Genomic DNA, 13283 nt, shown 5'->3' on the forward strand with positions numbered 1-13283 from the left:
AGGGTACCGCTGTCCTCTCCATCTTCGACGTCGTCAGATATTCCTCTTGTTGGATCATTGTAATAACCCTGCATGCCATTCTTTCTTGTCCAAACTCGTTCACCATACGAAACAGAAGCTGGTGTAGCACCTGAAACTATACTCTATGTCACCAGCCCCCCCCCCCATTACTTTCTATTATAGGCTCGCAGAAGTTATACAGAAGGTGCACACGTGCGTTGTATAGCTTCTGTCCTATAGATTCACAAGCCTACATTTGACCTCTGTAGCCCTTGAAATTGGCCTGGTTTGGCTCCGCCATGGTCCTACTGCCCTTCTGACCTGTACCACAGTGATGTACAGTTTTTCACCTGAGCCAGGATCTAAGCCTGCCGCAGTTTTTACTCTCGAGATGTTTCCTCTGCATCCAGGCCTTCCTCCTCGCCCACCCTCACTCCTTTGAGGTAATAGCTGTCCTCTTTCTTCCCCCGTTTCCCTGGTCTATTGGCTCTCCTTTTCCTACCCCTATTTCTCTGGTCTCATATTCCTTTTTTTTTCCCCCTTCAGGCCTTGTTATTCCAGACTGACTGAGCTTGCTGTAACCATTTGTTGTTTCACTGCTCCCTTTCATAGCCTGCTGTCCTCCTCAGCCATAGCCTACTGTCCTCCTCAGCCATAGCCTAGCCATTGCAATCCACTTTTTCATGTCTGCCCCACCACCAGACTCAAAGAGGTGTAGTGAAGGCCTGACTCCATTTTCCCTGTCACCTGCACCAAACCCAGCGCCTACACACAATGGGCAGCTAAAAGCAAGTTACATATGTATCCAGGCATAAATTCTGTTGCCACGGAGAAATTACATGACTCTGGGCTACCTCTGAACTTCGGCCCCTCCCTTCCTTTTGTTTTCCTCCCCACCCCAGTGTCTATGGACTCGCCCTATGCTGGACCCAGTTGCCAAAGGGCCTTGAATTTCCTCTTCGGTGTCCCTTCTGCACCAGATTGACTTGCGGTTCACTTAGCATACGTTGGAGCCAGAATATCTGCTGCTTATGTTTCCAAGCACTAACCTTGTTAAGATAAAGACAGAGAAACGATGTCATCTCTTGAGGGGAGCCTGGAAATGACTTGTTTCTGGCAGAAAACTTGTTTTGTCTTATAGAGTTGAGCTCAGTGTCACTCATGAATGAATAATGTACTCAGGAAAGATTGGCTAGGCTCTCTCAGCCTTCTCAAGTGACTTTGCTGAAGCCGAGTCAAAGGCGAGCTGCAAGGAGAGGCTGACAAGAGATTAAGGAGGGGAAATGTGGTCACTGTGCTTCAGTTCTTGAAGGCATGGAAGTGGGCAATTCGTCTAGTTTATGGCTAGTTTTCAGGTTTCAATCACGAGTCCCATAAGTAATTTTTTTCTTGGCTGTTTAATCCTGATGTTTATTTTTTTTTATTACTTTTCAGCTGTAATATAAGAAACCTGAAGATTCTTTTTTTTTTAATTAGGCAGCAAGATCTCTTAATAGTCCTTGCCTAGGTTATAATACAGCACTTTACTTTAATACCACGGCTATTTTTTCTTGAATGGGTGATTTTTAAATGTTTTGTACATTCTTATTGCCTTTCTTAATGGATGATGATTGTCCTCTGCAGAATATTTCATAATAAAGAATATCTACAATGAAAAATATAGTCAAAAAAATCAAGCATTTTTTAAAAAAATGGTAGTGTGGGCGATTGTGACTAGTGTGGGCATGTTGCCTCTGTGGTGACATTCAGCACATTGACAGACTGAAGGGTGAAGGATGACAGAAAGTCATTGGTTAATGGGTGTCGAGCACAGTGTCCGGTCTCTCAGTCAGCACCATGTGAGTTCACTAAAGGAAAAGCCTTCCTGTTCCCACCCAGCTTACAGTAGAGCTGGCCAAACCTAAGCCTGCGAGGTCACTGTAGGTGCCACCGCGTGGGACACACCACCATTTCACAGGCACCGCAGTGGGTACACGGCCATTTCTTGCTTTTTGTTTGTCTTCCTTTGCTCTCTAAATCATTTTCCACCAACTGTGCATCAACACTCACTGTTTCCCCGTCATAGAAGTCAGCAAGAGGAACAGGATAGGGGAGAGAAGAGTCAGTTGACTTTAGTTCACACTGGGTCTTTACTTCTGTCCCTCGTGATGCATGTGGGGGTGGGCACATATGTGTGCACGCGCTCCTGCCTGGGATGGCCGGAGGTCATCTTGGGTGTCTCCTTCAGTCACTCTCCATGCTATTTTTTTTATTTTTATTTTTATTTTTATTTTATTTTATTTTATTTTTTAGTTGTTGCCTTTCCACAATGTCAGAATTTACTGGGTAACCAGAAATTTACAAAATACAGCAGTTTCATTGGCTGTAATTTGTTCCTAGTTTTGCTTGGAAGTTAGTGTTATGTCAAGATTACCCAGATCACGAGACCCCCAAAAAAGACCACCAGGACTTGATACTGATGCAATATACACAGGGTCCTGTATTACGGGCTCAGAGCTTCGGCTCACCATCTTTCCTGACGCAGCAGGATAGGAGAGTGATCCCGGAACCTCAAGGGTAATGGGTTTATAAGGAAAAACTGTAATTAGGGGTTGGGGAGTCACAGGGAAGAAAGGGAAAAACCATAAGCGGGAGTCGTGAGTCTGAGGAATGTGGACCTTCAGGCAGGTTGAGTAGAGGCTGGATCTCAAGGGAAAGTTGTTTTATCTCAGAGGATCATTGGGTGTTAATTGCATCTAATTGTTCTGGTGGAGTTTCTGAAGAGTGCTGGGCAGGCCCAGTTTATGACAGTGTGAGATCATTCTCCAAACGCAGGAAGAAGTAGGGTCACCTGGAGACCAGTTGTCATACAGAACATGGTATTAAAAGCAGAATATAAATTACATGTGGGATATGGCATTAATTTTGCCCCTACAGTAGCCGTTGGCAGTCTCAAGTTCCTTTATGCCAGTCTCAATTTACTAATAGCAACTCTCAGATCACACATGCACTGATTACAAAGTGGCCAAGGAAGGGTTAAAGAGGCTGCAGAGCTGAGAGAAGCCATCCTGACAGAACTTACACAGAGCCAAGGGAGCATCCATAGTGAGCAAGCTAAGTCTTAACCACAGGCGAGGACAGAACTGTTTAAGCACCGAGGTGTCAAATGCAGGTCTTGATGGCAGCCAGTTCCACCTGAGGTTGAAGTGGACTGAGTGTCACCAACAGGAGGAACTACATCTGAGATAAGACCATTACACATGACTGGTGACTAGCTGGCATGCTTGCTGCGCTTCTGTCAAAGAATACTTCTCTTTTTCTTTGTTTTTTTGAGACAGGGTCTTTCACTGTTGGGCTAGGCTAGCCGAGAAATACATGCACCTCTGCCTCCCCAGTGCTAGACTTGAGATGCACATATGTGCATGTTCTCACGTGACTGCTAGGGATCCAGACAGGAGTGCTACCAATAAGCCTCCTCCCTGAGTCGCTAAAAACTTTTTCTTTTCTTTTCTTTTCTGTTTTTGGTTTTTTGAGACAGGGTTTCTCTGTGTAGCCTTGGCTGTCCTGGACTCCCTTTGTAGACCAGGCTGGCCTCGAACTCACAGCGATCCGCCTGCTTCTGCCTCCCGAGTGCTGCAATTACAAGTGTGCACCACCACACCAGGATGCTAAAAACCCTTAAACATAAAAACAAAACCGTTGTCACAACATCATTATTGTGCCTAAAAACATCAGTAATCTCATACTATTGTGTGACTCGTTTCCAAATGTGGTAACCTTTAGTAAATCTGAAAAAAAAAAAAACAATTAAAAAGTAGCTAGCAAGATGGCTCCAAGGTAATAGTACATGCTATGCAAACTTGGGGAACTGAAATCAAACCTTTAATACTTGTATAGAAACTTCAAAAAGTCAAGCATGGCCACGGGTGCCTGTAACATCAGAGATGGAGTGGAACAGAAACAAGTGCATCCTGGGAATTTGATGGCCAGCCAACCTACCCAAAGTGGAGAGCCTTGGGTTTAGTTGTAGACCTTGGCCCAAGGGAATAAGACAGACAGCAATAGAGGAAAAGCCCAGAGCCTTCCTTGGCCTCTGTACACACATCCACAGGTGTGCCCAGCCATGCTCACACAAGCACAACAGCAGGCACATACACACCAACACAGAGCGCCACAACACAGATTCATTGGTAAAAGAAGTTCTTGGGTTTTTCCTTACAGGAAGTAAAGATAATACAATGGAAAAATAATTTCAGGCGGTAGGGAAAAAAAACACCTCAGGTCTTTGTCAAGTTTCCTGAGACCTACGTCACACTGTCCTTAGCACCCCCACCCCACATTCGCCCCCTGTTGGCAGATGTACCTTACTGCAGCACTCCTTAACCAAGTACCTTCCGTTCATGACACAGCAGCACTTTCTACTATGTTGCTAACAGTTTAAAATTTGGTTACTTGGCAGAAATGTGTGTGTGACACAGATTTTTTTTAAAGTGTTGATTGGGTGCATAATTTAAAAGTCAGAATATTAAATAAACATCTCTGCTCTTTCTTGCAGCAGGCAGCCCAGAGAACGGCTCTCCGTGCCCTATCTGACAGGTACATTTTGTCATTTTTATGAACTATAAATTGCTTTATGAAACATTGAGCCCTATTTATTGTGGCATATAATTCATAATCGGATTTTGTCCCCAAAGAATCTGTGAACTGGGATGTTAAACATTCTGCGTGCTTGGATTTGTCATGCGTGCATGGAGTTTATTACTGCAAAAATCGCCTTGTTGTATTTCACATAAAGTATGAAGAATCCCTTGTTGTGCCATGAAACAAGAGACAGGAAACTTGCGGGGGGAAGGCCTGGGTGGTGCAGTAAATTCTGAACTTTGGAATTGGTTGGGAGTCAGGCTCATTTTTCAACAATAAGTACTTCATTTATTTTGAGGTGTTTTCTTCACTCTTTCCATATCGTTTCCCTCCCCCCACCCCACCCCCAAGGACTCAGTCTTTCAGTAAGATTTTTCTCTTGAGCTGTGTGCATATAAGCCAACCACTCATGGTCCCCTGCCTGACTCCTCACACCTTGACTTGTTTCTCCTGCCTCCTGTGACTGAACGAGATGCATAAACCTGAAGAAAAAGCACAAACTGGCATTCACATCCTCCTTTTTCTAAAAGGTTGCCGAGCAGCAAATGTGGAAATAAAGAATTGCGTGCGTGCGTGCGTGCGTGCGTGCGTGCGTGCGTGCGTGCGTGCGTGCGTGCGTGTGTGCGTGCGTGTTCTGTCACGGAGTGAAGACGAAGTCCCTACGTATCTCTGCATTATCCCTGAGAAACTGTCAGTGTGAGTCGCTGTGGGAGTTGCCTCCAGGCTGACTGGCACACACCTCGGTATTGTCTCGCCAGCCTGCGCCCCTCCCTTCCTTCAGACTTCCTTCCTTTCAGAATGAGCTGACTGAAGCAACTCAGGCCAGCCCTCCTTCCAGGTCCAGCCCCTCCCTTAGGTGAATTATCTAGAGCACTTGGGCAAAAAGCATTTCCTGTGTGGTAGCCTGAACCCCAGAATGTTTATTTCATCCAAAGAGCCTTTCCCTAGTGACAGCCACCCAAGTGTGTGTGTGCTCTGAGAGCAGAGACCCTGAGCTGCTGCTGGGAGCTTCAGAAAGCCTGCAAGTGTGTTGCCTCTGGGCCTTTTGATTGGAGAGACCCAGGATGCAAACTCACCATGGGGCACAAAATCAAGCTCTTCCTACACATCTTTCTCTCTTCTTTTTGCCTTCTCTTTGGAAGTAAGAGTCTTCCAATGAAATGCTTTAAAAAGCAGGGGAGCCCAGCTTCACAAGAAGGCCTTGCCTAATACATACAGTATCTGCTTTTTGGAGGATAGTGAAAAGCTTGTGGTGGTATTTTACACACTGTGCATACTTACACCCTTTAGGTGGATGAAGCCCCTAATAGAGAAAATATGTTCTTGGTTATCTATGTATACATACAGGAGAAGCACCATGGCAACCTTTGTCAGAGGGAACCAAACCATACTTTCGGAAAATGGGCATCAGACACTAGGACTGACATTCAAAGGCTTCCTCTCAATGACTTCGCCTGGGAAGAAGCCAGTGAGGCTGGATCTTAGTGAGAAGCCCTTTGGCTGCTTTTAAACACTCTGACCTGTCGAGCCAGAGCCCTGCCCAGAAGCCAGGATTCCCACTGTCCCCAGCCCTCTGTTACCCAGTATAATGGAGTCAGTACCTTCTTCAGTCCAGACCTTTTTTTTTTTTAATATTCAAAACTAGAGGAACTGGGCTCACTACCAGCTGATGGCTGGGGCTGCCACACACCTCTACTGATGCAGCTGTGCGACTCCGCCTTCTCCTTCTGTTCTCTCCTGTAGTTGGTACATCACGCCTGAGCCATTTGAGAGATACGAGCCTGCAAAAGGGTGTGCCCAGCCTTTTGACATTGTGACACAACCTTATGACCGAATTTGTGTTCAAGAGCCGAATGACTGAGTTACAATGTAAAAAGCCTTTAAGTGAGGTTGGGGTCTTGGGTTGCGTTGTGTCTGTAGCCGCCCTTGTACACGGGCAGCTTGTGGCCCCAGGTAGGGCGCCCCTTTAAGATACGAGCAAGTCATACTGAGTGTGCCTTGGGCAAACTGAGATCTTGTGGTTGGTTTGTCTCAGCTCATTAGGAATTTTGCCACCTCCTCCTCCTTTGGACCTAATTTGTTTTCATTACCTGGGGCACACATGAGAGCCCTTGAAATCGTTTAGAGATGACTTACTGTGTAGCCTGGCTGGCCTTGAGTTCATGGAGATCCACCTGCCTCTACCCCCCAAGTGCGGGGATTAAAGATGTGCACCACCTCACCTGGGTCTTATATTGTGTTCCAGGCCACCCAGGACTATATATAGTGAGAACCTGTTTAAAAAAAAAAAAAATTACAAAAACTCTTACTGAAAATCAGGACTTAAAAACACCTACTGAGTTATTTGGAGTCATTATTTTGTTTTGTTTTGTCTAATTAGGGAATCATAATTGATCACATGGCAGGTGTCTTTTCTATCATGTTACTTAATATTTTGAATAAACCAATCACAGAAAAAATATTGTGGCTTGGACCATATAATTGTATGGTCTGTCTGTCTGTCCTGTCTGTCAAAATAACTACACGCAAGGTAGCTACTTAGATCATAGAGTAATCTATCACTTACCTCAAACATCGGACAAAAGAATTAAGGAAGGAAGGGTTTATTTGGCCTCACAGATCCTCGACATCATGGGGGAAAGCCAGAGGCATTTGTCCTCAGTCAGGAAGCAAGTAGCAATGAGGCATCGGTCACTTTCACTTTTCTGTTTGGTCTGGGACACCCTCGGCCTGTGGAATTGTGCTGTTAAGGTGGGTCTCCCCGTCTCTGTTAACCCAAGTTCAGCAGCCCCTCCAGGCATGCCCAGAAGCTTGGCTCCTGAGGAATTCTCTATCCTGTCAAGTTGATGTGTAAACCATTACAACCTATCGTTTATCAAGCTACAGGAACCCTCCGACTTCCTAAACTGTGTTTGGTTCTAGCCTGTTCTCACTTCTTTCTATAAAATCCCACAACAATTACACAGCAGTTTGTTTCTATTGAAAAGGCAAAGCGTTTTCAAACCTGACATGTCTTCTAAAGTTCTGATTCTAGAATCAGGCAGAGAAGCCCAGTTACCAGCCAGGCTGCCTTGGTCTCCTTGGCCCAGCCATTTGCCCTCAGCTCACAGTAGCCCATGGACAAGGAGATGCTCACCAAGGGTGGCGTCTCTGTGCTGACAAGGCTGGTGGGAGGACTTGGGCTCATGCTGTAAGGCCAGGGGAAGGAAGGCTACCCTTGGCACTTTCCCACCTGACCCAGCAAGGCCAGCTGTGGGGAAGGGAAGGGCAGAGGGTGAGTGACCCACTCCCTTCCTGAGGCTGGGTAGGCACAAGCGCTTATGATGCTATCCAGCACTGTCTGAAATATTCTCTTTTCCATCCTTTCCCGGTGCATGTTCAAAAGAGGCACCCTAGCACACAGCCACTATTTAATAGCATAGACCAAGCTTTTTAAAGTGAGATTTATCTTCTAACTGCACACTTAAAATGTATACATTCACAGGCATGGCACGTTGATACACGAGCACTTTGTATGATATATTAGTTAAATTAAAGACATTCTGGGGACTGGAGAGCCGTCTCTGTGGTTAAGAACATTTATTGCTCTAAAAAAGGACTTGTTGCTCTAAAAGAGGAAAGCTTCGTCCCCAGGACCTCTTTGGTAGCTTACAACCATCTATAACCCCAGTTCCAGAGACTCCAATAGGCATGCACATGATGCACATATGTGCATGCAAGCAAGACATTCATAGACATAAACATAAAATAAATAGTATTTTTTTAATGGTAAAGCATCTTTCTCTTCAAACATCATTTCTTCATTTAAACCCCTTTCTTATAGCTTTTTAAAAAGATTTACTTACGTTTAGTGTGTGTGTGTGTGTGTGTGTGTGTGTGTGTGTGTGTGTTTAGATCAGAGGACAACTTGTAATAGTCAGTCCTTTCCTCAGGCTTAGCAACATGTCCCTGTACCCACTGAGCCATCTCACTAGCCCTCTTCTGACTTTTTCAAATGCACACAGCCCATTATCAATATCTGCTGCACACTGGTACACGGAGCTTAATACCCAGGCCGTGTGCTCTGAAGTTTGGGGAGTTTCATGATTAATAAACAATCTTGGAAAATTAAAGATGTAATACATCCATTGCCTAACTTTAAAACCATCTCAGACATCAACCGTAGCAATGGGCTTTGTTTATACTTCGGTCCAAATAGCCGGAAGAGTCCACCCGGCCGAGCGGGAGGCTGGACTCCAGCCCACTCACCTGCACCCTCCCTGAGACAACAGGACAGGTTATGGGAAGATGGTCTGGTTTGGTTTGGTTTTGTCTTTATGTCTTTGAGAAGCATGAGGCCCACTGGTGTCCCTTATGATGAAAACAGGTAGCCAGGGCAGGAAGAGGTGGCAAAATTCCTGGTGAGATAAATAAACCATATATGAGATATTAGTTTGTACAGGGGCCCTTCCTCATATTAAGTGCTTTTTCTTCTGATGCATGGTGGCCCTTAATGGACATGGGGACAGGTGAGGGAAAGAGGGGTAGGTACTCAAGTCCTTTACAAAAGGTGCAGACTGTCGCTGCAGAAGCTACCCCGTTATCAGAAACACGGGGACTATGCAAAGGTCTGGTAGAGAGGATGGGTGTGTGCACAGCATACAAAGAGCCGTGAATATGACTAAGTTCTCTCCGTAAGTAGTAAATAGCAGACAGCCCCGATCAGAAGAGGAATTCGTGTGATTTATCAACCCGAGCGACTGTTCATTTGCAGAGGAATTGGAGGTCAATCTGGAAGTCTGCGGCCAGAGGAGCACGAGGAAATTGCCAGGACTAAGAAGTTAATCATAGCCTGAGACTGCTTCCATCTGTCTTGGGGCGACAGAGCCTCTGCACAGAGAGCAGGCATGCTTTATAGCAGCAGGCCAGGAATTAATATCTTCTGTGGAAACTCAGGCATCATTTGCAGCAGCTCGGGTTTTATAAAAATGGAGGATCATTTTGTATGAATAAATCACACTCTGTTAGAAATATGAGGGGGTTGAGAAAAAAATTTGTTTGACTCGAAGGAGGAGGAGGAGAAGAAAAAGATGAAGAAGAAGAAGAAGAAGAAGAAGAAGAAGAAGAAGAAGAAGAAGAAGAAGAAGAAGAAGAAGAAGAAAGTTTGAGAAAGCCAATGGCTATGCAGCAATGGCACTTGAAGGGCAGAGATGACCCTGTGCTTAAACTATGCGTATAATCACTTCCTGAAATCTCAGCGTGAAACTCCAGCCATGGCTACATTTTTATAGCTTTGGAGACTCATCGCCAGACTATAACCTGTCTGCCCATCTGGCAGATTCTCGGGGCCAAGACCCATTTATATTGAGATCCAAACAACTGCCGTGGATTTACTCATGTATCCTACGGAGCCTCGCTGCGCACACTGCGCACATGCTCAGTGGAGGACCGACCGAAGGGCACTAGGTGAGAGGTGCTTTCTGCTTGAGCCTGTGCGAGCCAGAGGCGGGCATGGGGTTTGCGAGGAGAGAGGCCCAGCCCTGCTCATGTACCCTACTTCCCCTTGTTCGCTCTCTCAGAGAACTCTCACGCACAGAGCCCTGACTTCCGCGGGAAGAACAGAAGGAAACGACAGCCCACAATGGAGGCAGCTTCACCTCCACCTGCAGAGGGCAATGTCAAATGATCTGCCTAGAAACAAGAAAGAATGTGTATTGAGGGAGGTCGGAGGGCGGGAAGGCAGGCGCTGACTGGCTTGGGAGGGGCTACTCCTTGCTGTTCCCCCTCCCCCAGTCACAGGGATCAACTTCAGCTGGGCTAAGGGGGTGTAGTGTGCTGGAGAAGGCCTCAGTTCCCAAGTGCACCCCTGGGTTCTGGTCAGCCCCTGGCAATGTAAGAGGACAGCCACTGCTGCTGTGCGCTACTAACTCATCTCTTCTCTTAAAAAGCATTTGACATCCGTTTACTTACGGGTGACAAAAATGCCACTGGGTACCTGTGGAGGTCAGAGGGCAGTTTGAGGACGTGGGTCCCCTCCTTGCCCCTTGTAGATCCAAGAGAACTCTGGTCATCAGGCTTAGTGGCGAGTGCCTTTACCTGCTGAGCTATCTTAATGGCCCAATTGATCTCTTCTCTAAGCATCAAAGAGATGGGGGTGCTTTTAAGGACATTTTAAACTCACAGCTTTCAGGGTGTTAAACTGGCACGTCTCCATCAACCATGCCTGTAGGACCACATTCTCTAGTCTCGCCAAAGCAAGGAATTCCTTATCATGAAGACTTTGGAATACCGTTTTTAAAGAGTGTTGATGTTTAGAAGTGCTGTCCCGTTTACCATATCATTTTATAATCTTCAGAACAGTCCTGAGATGTACATGGAACCTTAAAAAACAAACCATGGACAGGTCATGTGACTCACCAAGGGCTACACGGAAGCAGTTGCCCAGCTCCAAGCGGCACACTTCTGCCATCCTCTGGCACAAAAGCTAAGAAATGGTCAGAGGCCTCCGCTGTCGGCTTGGCCACCTTTCGCATCCATGTTATTGCTGCCTTAGTCATCTTTTTATTTCTAGAACATTGCCTGGCAATTAGGGAAGACATTGTTGGAAAAGCAAATGATACCTGGGTAAAGCAAGCCAGTACCTTGTGGTTATAGAGGTGACTCTGGGCAGAAGATAGAGAATAGTTTCCTGACTCTGGCTCCATCCTAGCATCAGAGTTCCTTGGAAGGGAGAAGCTGATCTGCAGGTGCTCATCATCCGGGCATTCAGGCAGGTAGCAGCTTGTTTTTGAGTCAAGCAACATGGATAGAATAAGAGGAAAAACATTGAACGAAGTTTTAAAATCAGTCCAAGGGTAGGCAAGACCGTCTCCTATGTAAACTGCCCAACGCAAAGAGCCCAGTCATAAGGGGGAAAGTTCTGCAGTCTTATCCGGCACCAAGAGAGGTCAGGCTAGGTGGCTACTGTAGCCTACACACACACACACACACACACACATACACACACACACACACACACACACACACATACACACACACACACACACACACACACACACACACACCAACTTCCATTGCAATGCTTTGTAGCGTGACAAGACTTAAAATGTCCCCTTCTTGTCTACCTATCCGTTTGGTGAACATCCACAGTTCTGAACCAGGTCACTGGTAGAGGTCCTGGTGTCTGTATACCAGAAACTCACTCTTCATGGCTCCCACTCCCCAGGGGCACACAGTCAGGTGAAGAAAGCGGAGTTGTATGTATCAGCATGCATCATGTTCCTTGGAACAGTTGTGTGTCAGCGTGCTAAGGCTCCATTGATGCTGTTCCTTTAATCCTCACCCACAGCCATCTCAGCAAGGAAGAAAGGAGTCAACATTAGGGCTATAAAGAGAGGCTGTTATCAGTAGGATTCCATTTCCCTTGATGTTCTAAATGCTTTCCCTACGGTCCTACCACGTCTGGGTTTCTATTTATAGATGTAGGAAACTTTCCTCCACATCTCAGAGCCCCAGGACCATCTGTCTGACCCCAGAGTTGATGCCTTCAGCCACTTCACCAAGCAAAAGCCCTTGCCCTCCTCAAGCCACGAGAAAAGCAGTGACCTTGGCAGGGCACGTGAAACAGTGGCATGCCTTCAGAGGACACTGGCGCCTTGTCTTTCAACCTCAACCAGCCATCTGAAAGGCTTCTGCTCTGTGAACCCCTCCCCGAGCTGCTGACGTGATATATTTGTGACCAGTCCGGGCAGCTACTAAAAAATGGGTGCCACGTCTTACAGAGTGGGTAGTTTTATACTAACCACCCTGTAACCCTGAGTTACCCACACACCTTTCAAATTTTTTTTAATTTGTATGTGTTTTGATGTTTATGTGTGAGCACAGCCATGCACATGCAAAGATGTGTGGACTGAAGTCATAGTGAGTGGGATCCAGGGTCGAACTCAGGTCATAAGGCTTGCACCGGAAGTGCTTTTACTTGCTAAGCCATCTCCAAAGCTCCTGGGTGCCTTTTGGAACGTGCATCCTGCTGCTCAAATCTCTCTCTCGTGATGAGAAGAAAAGGCCTCCTGACCCAGCTATCCCTCATCTCTCTCCCCTTCGGGAGATATGATGGACCAAGCAAGTGGAATTCTGAGATTTTGGTTAAGGCCTTCAACATCCGGTCCAAACTTTTCTAGTTGCAATAAGCAGAGCAAATGTCTTAGCCTCCTAGGGTCGTGGATAGGCCACGTGAGCCAATAGGGAGGACAGGTACTTTAGTCCTCTTTCTATAGGCTGATAGTCCCCTGCCACACATCCCGAAGCGCCTGCACCCAGGTACCTGACGTGCTCTTTTTCTGCTCAGGTCCTCCCCGAGACTTAGCAACCACAAGAGACTGTAGCATACAGGAAATAGTAACCAGCAGTAACAGCGTCGTGTCTGTACATCTGGGGAAAGCTGGTGCCAGCACGTCTCCACACACGCAGCCCTAGTTAGTTCTCGCCCACTCTTTTTTAGCGTGTTCCGATCCAGCCTGTTCTCCCCTAAAACACCAAACCCAGAGTCCTGGATGAGGTCCACGCATGCCTCCGATGGACCGGCTACATCTTGTGACTCGACCGTCATCTCCTCACTTTATTCATGTAGAAGACCCATTTGGGTCATTTACTTAAAGGCACTCTTCCGGATGGATTGCTAAGGG

General features: G+C 46.4%; 1 protein-coding gene across 7 annotated transcripts in view; it reads left to right on the top strand.

The window, feature by feature from the left end:
* The window catches only part of AFF3 (ALF transcription elongation factor 3), a 476201-nt gene that overhangs the window by 397536 nt on the left and 65382 nt on the right, over window positions 1-13283 (top strand). For 6 of the 7 annotated variants that reach the window (XM_084754113.1, XM_084754109.1, XM_084754112.1 and 3 more), the window contains one exon: window positions 4535-4575. In XM_084754113.1, the coding sequence (XP_084610239.1) occupies window positions 4535-4575 (41 nt within the window). The remainder of the gene's footprint in view (window positions 1-4534; window positions 4576-13283) is intronic. The other variant, XM_084754108.1, reaches the window with a different exon arrangement.

The sequence above is a fragment of the Acomys minous genome (assembly GCF_964271855.1).
Source record: "Acomys minous genome assembly, chromosome: 13".
Lineage (NCBI taxonomy): Eukaryota > Metazoa > Chordata > Mammalia > Rodentia > Muridae > Acomys > Acomys minous.